Source organism: Ailuropoda melanoleuca, chromosome 4 (assembly GCF_002007445.2).
Source record: "Ailuropoda melanoleuca isolate Jingjing chromosome 4, ASM200744v2, whole genome shotgun sequence".
NCBI lineage: Eukaryota > Metazoa > Chordata > Mammalia > Carnivora > Ursidae > Ailuropoda > Ailuropoda melanoleuca.
Window position 1 is genome coordinate 113,027,516 of NC_048221.1, and position 15,154 is coordinate 113,042,669.

At 36.3% G+C, this 15,154-nt stretch overlaps 1 protein-coding gene across 4 annotated transcripts in view; it reads left to right on the top strand.

The window, feature by feature from the left end:
- The window catches only part of MAP4K3 (mitogen-activated protein kinase kinase kinase kinase 3), a 185,445-nt gene that overhangs the window by 102,497 nt on the left and 67,794 nt on the right, over nucleotides 1-15,154 (top strand). For all 4 annotated transcript variants that reach the window (XR_004625031.1, XM_034659618.1, XM_034659619.1 and 1 more), the window contains 3 exons: nucleotides 8,679-8,743; nucleotides 14,417-14,472; nucleotides 15,070-15,117. Coding sequence is in view for 3 of the 4 variants with exons in the window: in XM_034659618.1 (XP_034515509.1) it covers nucleotides 8,679-8,743; nucleotides 14,417-14,472; nucleotides 15,070-15,117 (169 nt within the window). In the remaining variant the exon portion in view is untranslated. The remainder of the gene's footprint in view (nucleotides 1-8,678; nucleotides 8,744-14,416; nucleotides 14,473-15,069; nucleotides 15,118-15,154) is intronic.

The window sequence follows — 15,154 nt, forward strand, 5'->3', positions numbered from 1 at the left end:
ACGCTTAACCGACTGAGCCACCCAGGCGTCCCCACTAGTGTTATTCTTAATAGAGCATTCCCTACTCCTCTCTTCAATATCATTAAAAGCCTATTGTCTTTTAAATGCTTAAGTACCTATACTGTACAAGAAGGACTGAATGGACAAAATTTCTCTCTGAAGTTTACAAAAGTAAATAGTCCTGGTTTGGTTTATATTTTTTCTGTAGATTTGTGTGTATTTATAAAACAACAGGTTTAAATCATCATAGACCTATTCTTTATTCCCAGTAGAGCTTAACTATTGCTTCTTTTAAGTGAATAATGACTCTTTAGGTTCCTTCTAAGCATTCCTAGCCCAACATATCCTTTCAGAACAAATTAAGAAAATTGAGACAATTCTCTCCAGTTTGAACTCTTAAAGCTGCAGTTGAAAAACAACAAATGCTTCTCAAAAGATAAGCCAATAGATCAGAACCGTACGGTAAAAAATTTCATTTAGATCAGATATTTTATTATTATTATTTTTAAAGATTTTATTCATTTCAGAGAGAGAGAGACAGAGCACAAGCAGGGGAAAAGGCAGAAGGAGAGGGAAAGGCAGGCTCCCCACTGAGCTGGCAGCCCAACATGGGGCTTGATCCCAGGACCCTGGGATCATGACCTGAGCTGAAGGCAGATGTTCAACCATCGGAGGGACCCAGGTGCCCCTGGATCAGATATTTTAAACCTTTGAAATCAAGAGTACTAGTTAGGGTGAGCGTAATTTATCTCCTAACATTTGTAAATCACCACCATTATTCACAAAGTGTTTTTACATTTCTCAGGATGTATAGAGTGCTATATTGGTTTTTTGAGATGTAAAGACAGATAAAACACACCCCTTGCCTATAGGAGTTCATAATCTAATAGAAGAAATACACATGAATAAATAATTGCATCATAATATGCTGGGTGCCATAATAATTTCCATGTAAGATCCAAAGTGATGAAGATGGTAGAAAATCTAATTTTGTCAAAGTAAGGGAGTAGAAAATCATAATTTCTGGCAAAGGAAATGTATGCATGAAAAAAATCATGATGTTCTCAGGAGACAACTAATAGTTTCATATTAGAGCTTAAAAGGAAAGGGTGTGGGGCACCTGGGTGGCACAGCAGTTAAGCGTCTGCCTTTGGCTCAGGGTGTGATCCCGGCGTTATGGGATCAAGCCCCACATCAGGCTCTTCTGCTATGAGCCTGCTTCTTCCTCTCCCATTCCCCCTGCTTGTGTTCCCTCTCTCACTGGCTGTCTCTATCTCTGTCAAATAAATAAATAAATAAATAAATAAATAAATAAATCTTTAAAAAAAAAAAAAAAGGAAAGGGGGTAGTTGCAGTAGGTAAGCCATGGAGATGTGGCCAAAAAGGAACCTTTTATCCCTTAATTAGGACGTGTAGGTATTGAGCATACTCTCTAAAGATTTTAACACAGAGTGGTATATTCTGTGGAGGATGGACCTGGTGTGTAGGGGATTGAGAAAGGGAGTAAGTTCATTTTATTACAGTACATTTGTTATAGTAATCCAGGAAAGAGATGGTCGTGTCTTGAGTTACATAGAAACTGGGAGAAATTTTTTTCTAGAGCTAAAGGTGAGGCTGGAGAGGGAAAGAAACCACAGGATCTTAATAACTGGAAATGCTTTTTTGAGTGCTCACACTATGGAAATAAAGATTATAGTTAAGTTCACTTTAATTTACAACTAACTACCTGTTTTTAAAAAAGGAAACTTTTAATTTTGGAACATGTTAGATTTACATGAAAGTTGTAAAGATAGTACAAAGAGTTCTCAGTGTTCCCTAATGCTCACCTCTTATGTAACCATGGTATTTTTGTCAAAACGAAGAAATCAACTTTGGTACAATACCATTAGCCAAACTAAGATACTTCATACTGATTTCACCAGTTTTCTACAGTGTTCCTATTTTGTTATTAGTTTTTTGGTTATACTGCCACAAGCATCATTTGTTTCCTTCAAGTACAATAGGAGTAGTAGTAATAGCAGTTACTTCAAACCCATGTAAGATAGTTAGCAGTGTCCCTGGCCTCTACTGGATGCTGGTAGCACCTCCCCAGTTATGACAGCCCAAAATGTCTTCGACATTGCCAAATATTCAAGGGCAGAATCACCCCCAGTTGAGAACCACTGCTTTAAGCAAAAAATTTGGTGGAACTCTCTTATGAGAATACCTCCTTATACCGGTATTGCTAGTGTGTTTCCTACGGAACAAATGGGTCTATGGAATAAATAATTCGGGAAAGTAGTGAACGAAACAAAATTAAAGAAGTTATATTTCTTATTCCTTTCCCCTTTCCTATCTGCTCCCCTTTTTAAATCTCCGTCTTCCTCCTCCCCTTTCTCCACTTCCCAGCTTTCTCCATCTCCATTCTTCCTTCCTTTCTGCTGTCTCCTCTCCTCACCTTTTCCTCCTTTCCTTCTGTCAGCTCCCCCTGCCTCACTGCAGGATTTCTTAGAGCCTTTAATATATCAGTGGCATTTTAATTTCCAAGAGAAGACTGTAGTACATGACATTTCTAAAACTGGTTTAACTGTACATTGATTTTTTTTTATGGGAAGTATACTTCCCATAGGTTTGCTACCTATTTTGGAAATTAGTAGGTTGAACTGGGGGTTGTTAGGTATAATTATAGATAAATAGGTTACCTTGTATCCCTGAATACAGAACTATCCCTCATTGTTAAAAGGGAAGCAGATAGATGAATTACCTTTAACTTTTGGAAGGCAGTGGTTTTTGCATGTCTGTTTAAAAATGCACTGGGGCATCCGGGTAGGTCAGTTGAGCATCAGACTCTTGATTTTGGCTCAGGTCATGATCTCGGGGGTCGTGAGATCGAGCCCTTTGTTTGGGCTCCACACTCGGGAGTCTGCCTGAGATTCTTTTTCTGTCTCTCCCTTGCTCCTCCCCCTGCTCACACTCACGTGTGTGCACACACACACACACACGCTCTCTCTCTAAATAAATAAAATCTTTAAAAAATATAAAAATACACCAGAACATTTTAAATTCAGTTCACATTAAATAAGTTATGCTATATTAAAACAGCTAGCAGTTATTAAACTTTTTATTTTTCACATTGATAGTTCTAGTTAGGAGTTGAATTATTTTGCTGAATATGTGGAGTAGCTATTGGGAAATGCTTTTGTTCAGCAAGATAACCCACAGTTAAGTACTGGGATCAGGGGACTGCAGCGTGGGGCCATGGCTGGCCATCCCATCTCAGCAAGAATGATTTGGTATGCCAGTTTCTAGCAGACATTCTAGAGCTGCGGATTCTTGGTGATCTTGCTCACATTTTATTTTACTTTTTAAATTATGTTATATTTGGGCAAAATATATAAATAATTCTGTATTTAATTGGTTTAAAGTCTGATGTGTTAAAAAGTGTGGGAAGATTAAAAAGTATGTTTTAGAAATTGTAAGATTGTCAGTTCAGTGAAATAGAATTAATATTAGAGTGTTAGTTCCTGTATGCTCTAGTACGCATTCAACTAGGAGATTAAAGTGGTGAACTTCCCCCCTTTATTTATTTTTCTATTCCTTATAAGATAGACAACTTTACAGAATAAGAAAAAAGAATTCTAAGGAAATTTGATACCTTTAGTGATACCTCGAATATTTACCTCAGTGGTGGTTTCAATTCAGATACCTAGGGACAAAGATTTTATAAAGTACTGGCCTGAGTAAAATGGGCCAATTGACTTGAGTCCTTTTCCTATTAGGCAGATGGCTTGGGGAATGACCAAAAGCAGATGTAGATTTGTCATCACAAGAGGGTCTTTCATGGAACAGATGGAAGTCCTTTTTCTGATAGACTCTGAATAGTCAACCTTTTTTGATAATAATACCAGACTTAATAGAATGTTATAAATTGAAAATATTTTAGGCATCTTAAAAAGTAAAGTGTATATATAGTATATATTTTTTCAAATTCTGATTTTTTAAGTTTGAAAAGTTATTTTTCATAGAATGACTAGAAAATCACGTTTTTGTTTTTTTTTTTTTTAAAGATTTTATTTATTTATTCGATAGAGATAGAGACAGCCAGCGAGAGAGGGAACACAAGCAAGGGGAGTGGGAGAGGAAGAAGCAGGCTCATAGCGGAAGAGCCTGACGTGGGGCTCGATACCACAACGCCGGGATCACGCCCTGAGCCGAAGGCAGACGCCTAACCGCTGTGCCACCCAGGTGCCCCTAGAAAATCACGTTTTTAAGCAGGATGGGAAAAGGGGATAGAACAGCGTTAAGTGGAGGCTGATGTAATATTGAAATATGTAAGAAAGCAAAGAACTCATTTCCTGTGTCCATTTTCTCTACTGAGGAGAATTGTTTTCAAATTGGAAAGGGTAAGAAAAGCATTATTAAGAAGGGATGGAAACACAACATAGGTGAGGAGATAATTATAGAACAGCTAGACACTTTTAAGTGAATGTAAGCTTTTAGACTTACATAAATTTTATCTTATCATACTGTAAAGTTAGCAGATAGGATTGGTACCCACTATCAGTGTCTTTTGACAAATAGGAGAGGTACCAAAATATTAGTGATCATCAGTGACCAATTTGCAAAAGAAATGCAAAGGTGATTTCTACAAAGTAGACTGTTAAACTTGATGTCAGTCATCAGACCCCAGTAGGATAAATTATTAATCAGGTAATTCGTGAGCACTTAAAAGAAAGAAGTGGTGATTAGCGTGACTTTAGTAAGAAGTCATGTCAGTCAATCCCATCTCCTTGTTTTGTTTTGTTTTCTTGAAAAAGAAAATGCCAGTTTTTTTTCAAAGTAAACAGTATTTTTTTTAATAAAAATGTTTTATTATGTTAGGCACCATACAGTACATCCCTAGTTTTGATGTAAGGTTCCATGATTCGTTACTTGCATATAACACCCAGTGCACCACGCAATACGTGCCCTCCTTAATACCCATCACAACCTATCCCAGTCCCCCACCCCCCTCCCCTCTAAAGCCCTCAGTTTGTTTCCCAGAGTCCATAGTCTCTCTTGGTTCATTCCCCCTTCTGTTTACCCTCCCCCTTCTTCTTCCCTTTCTTCTCCTACCGATCTTCCTACTTCTTATGTTCCATAAATGAGTGAAACCATATGATAATTGTCTTTCTTTGCTTGACTTATTTCACTTAGCATTATCTCCTCCAGTCCCGTCCATGTTGCTGCAAATGTTGTAAAATCGTTCTTTTTGATGGCTGAGTAATATTCCATTGTAGATATGGACCACATCTTCTTAAAATGCCAGTTTTATTTATTTATATCTTCGTTCAGTTCCAGGAGTAGCTTAGGTGACTTACATAAATGTACTGCAAGATGAATTATAACAAAAGAAGTAGAAAACAGCATACATTTATTGGGTTTGTGTTCTGGGTCCTATACTAAGCAGTTTACATGTTATTTCATTTTATCCTGAGCAGACCCCAAAACAGCCATCCCCCCCCAGTTTTTATAAGATATGTAAGGAAGTCCCCAGTACCTGTTCCTCAAGTACCTGGGACAGGATTTTACATGAAAGATTGATTTGGGGCAGATGTGAAAATATTTTAAAGCAGTGGTTCCCAAACATTTTGGTATTAGAACCCTTTTATTTTACACTCTTAAAAATTATCGAGTACCACAAAGAGCTTTTGTTTATGTGGGTTATATCTATTGATATTTACTATATTAGAAAGTAAAACTTCAGAAAATTTTGGAGAAGGAATACTTAAGCACTTCATTGCAGTGGCTGTCAAAGGAATGACATCATCATCACTTTGCCTAGCTTCTGGAAAATTCCTCTGGATTCTCAAGAGAGTACAAAGGGAAAATAGCTTTTTAGTGTTATTATGAAAACGTTTTGACCTTGCTGCCCCCCTGAAAGACTCCCTGAAAGGCTTCTCCTCGGGGCCCCCAGACCACACTTTGAGAACCCCTGTTCTTCGAGGAAGGATCCAGCTAACCTAGAGAGAACGGGCTGTGGTATCCTGCATCTACACATATCAAGTTGGAGCCAAAGCAGCATTCCAAATTTATTGGTTGGTGGACTTGCCAGTCTTACACCTCAGTTTAAGCAAAGGCAGAGAGAGAGGTGCCAAATGGTAATTGTAAGCAATCTATACAGAGTAGCATTTATGTCATCAGTGAAAATATTTCTAACATTCCTTAAGCTCATTAGTACAATCACTCATACAGATCAAAATAGCTTAAAAGCAAAGCCCTTGTAGTAGCTGCCTCTGGAAGGTAGACTCCCGCTCAGGGTCTTTCAATCAGCCACTTCTGGAGCGTGTGGGTAGCAGCACAGAGGGGTGTTTCCAATTAGAAATGTGTGTCACACTGTCTGTGCTCAAGTATTTTAAGGAAGACAATTGGAGAGCTAATAAGATATATGTCAGAAACAAAGTTTGTGAATCAAGACTTTTTTTTGTTTTTAAGTAATGAGATTTAACAAATGAGGATGAAGTTCTCTGCATATTTTTAATTAACCAGGTAAATGTGGAGCTGGAGAAAATCATCTGACTACTTTTTACACAAAAAAAGATCTAGAGATTTTAGTTAACTTCAGCCTTGCCAACCAGCAGTTGTTAGAGCAGTTGCTGAGAACCTGAAGATAGCCTTTAGCCAAGTGAATAGAAATATAAGTGTTCAAATAAAGGAGATAATTGTTAGATTCTCTGGGGTAGTTAGACTTCTCCCTTTGTAGCAATCACCAGTCATCAATGCCTTCATTCTTTTGGAGAAGGCCACACATCTGCCAGCACCCGGCATCCATTCTCAGAGTTCTCAAAAGCAGGCCACAGGGCCACTAGCTCATACTGTACCATACTGTCATGCCTCGATTTTGTTGGTGTGTGGACCACCTGGGAATTTTAGATACAAAAGTGACTTCGGATTTCTTCTGGTCTTCTTGATATTCAGCTTTGCCTCTAGAATCACAGTATTTTTTCACTCTGTACTCCAAGTTTGCTGACCTTCGTGCTCAGATACTTGTGTTCCCTTGTTACATGCTGCATTGTCCCATCACACTGACCCAGGTCAGTTCACCTCTTAGGTCTGGTTAATCTCACCACCACCACCATGTGTGATTTACTCCTGATAACAGCTGCATTGTTTATGCAACACTTAGAATAATACTTGAATCTGGTGCCCACGTTTTAAAAGACATTGACAATGTAGAGACTGTCCAGATGAAGATAACTAAACTGAGGAGTTTATAAACCAAGCATTATTTTACAGAGTGACCCAACCTGTTCTCGCTCCCTTTCCTGCCATTGTCTCAACTAGTCTGTGTTCCACTCACACTAAATCACCCACAATCTCTCAAGTGTGGCATCTTCTCTCAAATTTTCGTTCTCTGCTCAGACCCCTTCCCTGTGTCTATGACGAATTCCTACTTTAACTTCAAGACCCAAGTCAAATAATATCTCTTCCCTTGTAATTTCCCTTGACTTCCCTAGGTATTCTTACTTCTGGGTTCTCATAGAACTTTATACGTGTCTGGATTATGTATTTAATCAAGTTATAATCTAATCCAGGAGTCTTTTCTGTAAAAGACTGTATGGTAAATATTTTAGGCTTTGGCTGTTTCTGTCACAGTTACTCAAAAGTAGCCATAAATGAGTGTGGCTGTGTTTCAGTAAAACTTTATATGGACACTAAAATTTAAATTTCATGTGATTGTCATGTCAAGAAGTAGTCTTCTTTTGAATTTTGCCCCCCAACCATTTCAAAATATAAAAACCATTCTTCGTTTCTGATCAGTACAAATCAGGCAGCAAGCTAGATTTGGCCCACTGGCTGTGGTTTGCTGACTCTTGATCTAATCCATATGTTTATTCTTTCAGTCACTGCTGCATTCATTCAATTATGAAATATTCGTTTGCTGGCTCTTCTAGTTCCTGTGAATGCAGTGGTGAGAAAGGCAGACATAGTAAGGTAGAATCTTCTGCATTTGATTGAACTTCCTGAGTTCAGACTTCCTATTCCATTTCTGTCCCCTAAGAATAGTATATATCCTGGTACATTTTGAGATGAAGTAATGAAGATTGAAGATTGAACAGGAATAAACCATTAAATCTTTGCTAATCATTTCTCCTGTGACTGTGATTATGGTATCTTAAGTGAGTGTGAGAAAGAAATGGTATCTAAACACAGTGATAAATTTTAACAGATTATTTTGGAAAGAACTTTGTTGAATAGATGCGAGGATAAAGTATACATCTTGTCTGTTTTGTTAATGACAGCACTATTAAAGTGATATGCTTTGAGATTTATTAGCATTCTGTAATGAATTTTCTACATAGTTTTTGGTATGAATGTTTTAATTAACATTTAACTTTTATAATACTATCTTGGGGTAGATGGGTAAGCTATAGGGGAGGGGAAGCTTTTAACTAAAGGGAAATTTCCTCTGATTTGGGTGTGCCTGATGACATTTTTATATCCTACAAATGGTGTATTTTTAAGGATTAAAACCTTGGGTTGAGTATAACCACATATTAAGTCATTCTTTTACTCATAGAGATTAACTAGCTTTTTTCTTACATAGCACTTTGCATGTATGTGGTTTTTCAAGGTTATGGGATACAACCTTAAAATACTTGTTACCTCACATAATTTTAATCCTAACAGTGTGATACATGCTTATTTTTTCTTTATAGGAGAGATAAACTTTGGATTTGCATGGAGTTTTGTGGAGGTGGTTCTTTACAGGATATTTATCATGGTAAGACAAAAGTTATGTTTTATACACATTAAGTAGAATTTCTTAAAGTATAGTTATTTACTATATTAAAGCACTAATGTTGTTTTGAGGAAAGTATGTTTTATTATTGTTTAGATAATATAAAAGAATTTAAGATCCATACGGATGAAAGGAGCACTTGCACTGTAAGTTGCAGAATTATGTGCAGTTGAATTATTTGCTAATTCTAAAGAAGACATATTATATATAGTTCAAAATTTCAAACTCAGGTTTGTAAGAAACATGTAAAGGCCTTGATGGTTAACACTAAGCCAAAAGAATATCCAATTAATACATGAATAGTATTAATATGAAGATAATTGATTTTTGTTCTCATGTATTTAAGAAGCATCAGATTGTTTACTTTTTTAAATACTAGATTCTGGGGAGTTAAAAATTATTAAAGCTTTTTTAATTGAGATTTCAGTGGAGTATGTAAGAAAGATGTATGAAGTACAGTAACAGTGTATACGGTTTTTTCTCTCTCTTTCTGTCCCATCCTGGTTCTGTTTGTGGGTTATTGTCACAAACTGCAGAGTAGGTTTATTCTTTTACGGAGCTGTGCTTTTTGATTAATGTAAAATAAAATACTGTCTTAATAAGTCATATGTCAATTTTACGAGAAAATATTTTGGGAAATTTTTTTATTTTTCTTGATATGGGATTTGTGCTCAGGTTTCCCCATTAGGGCCTCTTAAGTAGTTTTGGGGTTGATTGTAATAAAGCAGATGTTAAAGGACTATTTGGGTAGGAATTTTACTGCCTCCATTTCACTTCACTTTACCGTATCTTCTTGGTGTAGATTTTACTTACCGTAAAGAGTAACGTAATAGCATTTTAAAGTACTACTAACTACAGTTGGAATGGGAAAAAGGAAATGATAGTTTTCTGGAATTGTTTTCAAAGGCTAATGAAGAAAATGGGTTTTTAATTGGTCTTTAAAAGATACGTACACTCTAGGTAGAAAGAAGAGGTAGAAGTACATCCTAGGAGATGAGACAGTAGTACAGTGACATGCAGGTGTGACATGTGAGGTCACTGTCATTGGTGTAGGGTCTCTGTTTGGGGAATAGGGTCAGATACGGAGAGCCCTGAAAGCCAGGTGGAAGAACATGAGAACATTTCTGCTTTTGAAAAGTTATTTCTTTTCTGAGAATATTTTTTTATTATGTATGGCTGTTCTTTATATTTGAGAATTTTTTAATTAATGACATTTTGATTTCAAAGTTTCAGTGAAACTTGAGAAATATTTGGCATTATTTTGTGTTGCAGGACATAGTGTTTCTGGAAGCTATTCAAAATTCAAAAAGCTATTTCCTTTTTTTTGTCTTAATTTGGACTAATTTGCCTACTGGTTTTTTTCATACTTATTCATTTAATTTCCTTCGTCCTGAAGTTCTTTCAGCTGGGTCTTCCAGGGGAGCACGCTCAGTCTTTGACCCTCACTCTTCAATCATAGTTTAAGTGGGGCATAGACAGATATTTTCTGTCAGCATTTTGAAGATATTAGACCACTGTCTTTTACCTTCTATAGTTGTTGGTATCTTCCGTCACTCTAACTACATATTAATCCTTTTCAGGTAATCTTCCTTTCTAATTGACTTTAAGATTTTTTTTCCTCTTAATTTCTGGTGTTTTTAGTATCTAAACATGGATTTACATTTACTTTTCTTGCTTTCGACCTAAATTGCTTACCAGAGAGGATTTAGTTTATTCATCAAGCCTGGACAGTTATCAGTTATTATCTCTTCAGATCTTTTCTTCCCCAGTCTCTCTGATCTCTCTGTTTAGAATGTCAGCTAGATATACATTAGGTCTTCTCTGTGTCCCTTAAACTCAGCTGTATATTTTGCACTTTTTAATCCCTCAGTACAGCACTGAGGATACTTAGAACCATCTTATAGTTAACTGATTTTACAGCTGTAGTTAGTACAGCTGTTTTAATTTTTGGTGACTGTATTTTTTCATTTCTAGAAAGTATTTGATTCTATTTCAAGCCTCCTTTCATTTTATATTTGTGTCTTATTCTCTTGTAATTTTTCATTCCTTCTTTTACATCTTTAGTTTTTTAAGCATACCTTTCTTCAGTCTTTCTCGGATTTTGAAGTAATTCCATCAGGTATATATATATGCTTGCTCTTAGGTATCTGGTTCTGCTTTCTTCATGAAGAAGCAAGAAGACGAGTTTAGTTACAGAAATCGTTTTATCATGATCGTTGACATTCCATTTCAACCAAATGTTGGAAATAACAAAGTAATATGAATTTCTTAATACTGATTTATTTATACTGCTCAGCAACTGGGTCAATGGAAGAAACAATAATTTTGCAACACCCTGGATATTCTCAAACATACATACAAGGGATTTACATGCTTATACAAAGCCCTAGTCTCTGTTCACTCCAGACTGCATCCTGATTTCCACCAAATGACCTCCTCGTGGCGATGTGTATACTCCTCTTTGGCTAGTCTGTAGTGCTGTCTACTTGCACAGCCTCATAAGACAGATACCTCCAGTTTCTTTCTGTGTTTCTCTTTCTCTTCTCTCTTTTATCACATTGTCATTCTGTGGGAGTAGTGTACTAACTTGGGTTACCTCATCTAGTGAAAGAGTTGTTCTTCTTTTCTAATAACCCTAATGCTTGTGGGATTTTGCTTTTTTATAGGTGTATGCAAAGCATATTTTGATCTGTCATGCAAAATTTGCAAAGCCTGCTTTTTCCTTGTTGTTTCTGTTTTTTTTAATTTCTGCTTTCTAAAGTATCATTAAACCAATTTTTATATTTTGTTTTACTGTTCTTAATGCCATCACTCCATATGATTTTTAAAAAATTTAAATCTTCTTACAAGAGGGAACTGTATTAGTTGTCTATTGCTATATAACAAATGATCCCAAAATTTAGCAGTTTAAAATAGCAAATATTATGTCCCAGTTTCTGAGGGTCAAGAATTCAGGAATGGCTTAGTTGGGTAATTCTAGCTCAAGTTCTCTCATGAAGTTACAGTCTGGCTGTTGGCTGGGACTGCAGTCCTCTGCAGGCTTAAGTAGGGCTCGAGAATTCACTTTCACTTTAATTCACTTAACATGGCTGTTGGCCGAAAGCTTCAGGTCCTTGATGGCTGTTGGCAGGTCTCAGTTTTTTACTATGTGGATCTAGCCGTAGGACACCTTGAGTGTCTTCACGAAATGGCAGCTGGCTTCGCCAGACATGCCCTCTCAGAGAGCAAGGAAGAAGCCACAAAGCCTTTTATGATGTAGTGGGAGAAGTTTCCACCATATCTTGTTCTTTAGAGCAAGTCGTTTCTGTCTAGCCCATACTCAGGAAGGGAATTAAGTTCCAACACTTGAGGTGGAAACTATCAAAGCATTCATGGACATGTTTTGAATTACCAAATTCATGTGTGTGGGGGATACATTCTGAATTTATATTTTTTCATGAGTTTCTTCTCTCTTGTTTACTCTTTCTTTGAAGAACTAGCATTGGAACCTTTCATTGTCCCAATATAAGCATTTTTTTCTCTCTTTTCCATTGAACATTTTTCTCTCTGTTTAATATTGTTCTTTAACAGTTTTCCACATTCTATTATGTCATTTATGGGGAATTGCTTTTCATCCACTTACTTTATAATTTTGAATTCCGAGATCGTCTTCAGCAGGAATTCCACATGGCTTTTTAGAGTGGGTCCTTCCACAGTGGTGGTAGTCTAGGTCGTGGTGGTGTTTTTTCCAACACCTCGGTGTATCCAATATTTTTGAATCCTAAACCTGAGTGAAGAAGAGGCCTGTGGTGACAGAATCTAGAAGATATTTTCCCCTATCCAGATCCCAGGCCATGACACAAAATCCCTAGTCTTCTCTTTGTCCTTGTCTGCCCTTTTAAGATGAGGGTGTAGCCCTTTGAAGGTTCTGGTTTTATGGGCATATTTGTTTTAACTCTTCCTCTACAGATCAATAGCCTTTTCTTCTATTCCCCATGTAGGGGATAAAACTAAAGCCCCAGCTTACTAAGATTGGCCTTTCCCTTAGAGACAGCTAGAATATTTCACATTTTTACCATTCTGATTTTCATTTCCTCTTTGTTTTTGGCTCCTGGGAGAGTCTCTTACTTTTTAACTTAGCTAGGAATTTAAAAGATTATTTAAAATATTCTTTTCTGTCATTTCTAGGTGTTGTTTTCAGGGTTTTCAGGGTGTTTGTTATATTGTGGAAACAAAAATATAAAGGAGGCCCATCTTCTTGAATGAGAGGGGCTTATAAACCATAGGAATTAGTTCCATGGCTTATCTTCAGACATTCACACCCAGACTTGTCCTTAACAAAACTTAAGTGAAATAGATTTCTCTCTTTCACAATTGTAAAGTACCACAGATACCCCAAAGTAAACAGTTTTACAAAGAGGTTACTATCTAGCAAAAGATTCCATCATTGGAATTTAATTCACTTTTTAGAATAGTCTCGATAGTCTCTCCCACCTAATGTGGAGAGACTTTATTCTAAAGTGATTTAGTAGGGAAAAAGAGAAAACTATTTAAATGTCTTCAGTAGTGGATAGATGCACACAGAGAAATATTATTTAAATATTATGATTGAGTTGTATGTATTGATATGGAAAGTTGTCCATGGTAAGTGAAAAAAGCAGGTTTTAGAATTGTATGTGTAATATGATTCCGTTCATATTCTTCTGTGAGATCTATACATTATTTAAAATGTGTCTCTATATAGAATTATCTGGTAGACTATAGGCCAAACTATTGATATTGCCTATTATCGAGTAATAGTTTGGGTAAGGAAGAGACCTTTACTTTCCAGACTTGTCTATTGATTGGATTTTTATAGTGAACATATTAATTTTATAGCTATAAAGCGAATAATTTTAGGGAAAAAATACTGACTTAAAACCATCTGTAATGCAGGGTGCCTGGGTGGCTAAGTTAGTTAACCGACTTTTGATTTTGGCACAGGTCATGATCTCAGGGTTGTGAGATTGACCCCTGCTTCAGGCTCTGTGCTGGGTGTGGAGCCTGCTTAAGATTCTCCCTCCGCCCCCCCCTTTTTAAAAGAATTATTTATTTGAGAGAAAGTGAGCAAGAAAGAGCACAAAGGGAGAGCAAGAAGCAGACTCCTTGCTGAGCAGGGAGGCTGACGTGGGGCTCAGTCCCAGGACCCTGGGATCGTGACCTGAGCCAAAGGCAGTTACTTAACTGACTGAGTCACCCATGCACCCCTCTGCCCACCCCTCTTAAAAAAACAAAAACAAAAACCTAGCCTTAATACATGCATTACATATCAATTTTAGAAAAGCTTTAATAAAAAGTAGCTAAGCCTCTTGGCCATGATTTATTTCTTTTAACATTTAAAAGGTAATATTGATAGGTGAAAAAATGAAAATATAATTAATTTCAGAGACTATTTCAGTCTGTTATTCATTCCACAAGCATTTATTTAGCAGCTTTCCCATCTAGGCACTGTTCTAAACACTGGGGATACAACAATGAGAAAGTCAGTTTTAAAAAGTCCTGCCCTTGTGGAGCTTACATTGTAGCACAGTTGTTGAGGTGTATCAGGGCTGTTGCTTAATGGAACTAGTAAAACTTCATCATTTACTGAAAACATGCTTTGACTAACTTCACTAATATAATTTTCTTCTCTTATAGTAACGGGACCTCTGTCAGAACTGCAAATTGCATATGTTAGCAGAGAAACACTACAGGTAAATGCAGTGCTAATTAAAAAGTGCCATTCTTTATTAGATTTGGTGATTAATTGTGCATCATCTGTTAAGTAAGGATTGAGCATCCTAGTTTGTTAAACTCTTGGATTTGAAAACATTTTTGTGTAGTAAACGCAAATTATATTTGCAAATAAAACACTATAAAGCCTCAGTGTGATAGATAGTGTGACCTCCTAAAATTTAAGTGCTATGGATTTGTTATTTTATGTTTTTATATTCCTCTTAATACCAAAGAAAGGCTTGAAAATTAAGCACTCTTATAGAAATTGAAACTCATTCTAATACTAATTACATTTATACTTTTTAAACATTATTTCAGACTATTTGCAGAGTTTAGTAAAAAGTATTTGTCTTAAGAAAATTAGTGGTTCCAGCTGAGCTTTGCCTTTTTCATTTTGATTCTTTTGTCTTTTAGACTATTTCAGCAAAATGAATTACTGATTACCACTAGATTTTTTGTAATGAGTAAATAAGAAAGAGAAACTACTATTCAGTTAATCACTTCACATCCTGAAATATGCTCTGCAATAAAGTCTCATTAATTTTTGTTTGTTTTTTTGTTTTTTGAAACTCCAGGGATTATGCTATCTTCACAGTAAAGGAAAAATGCACAGAGATATAAAGGTATACATCATGTTTAACTTAATGGCCTCTCTCCATT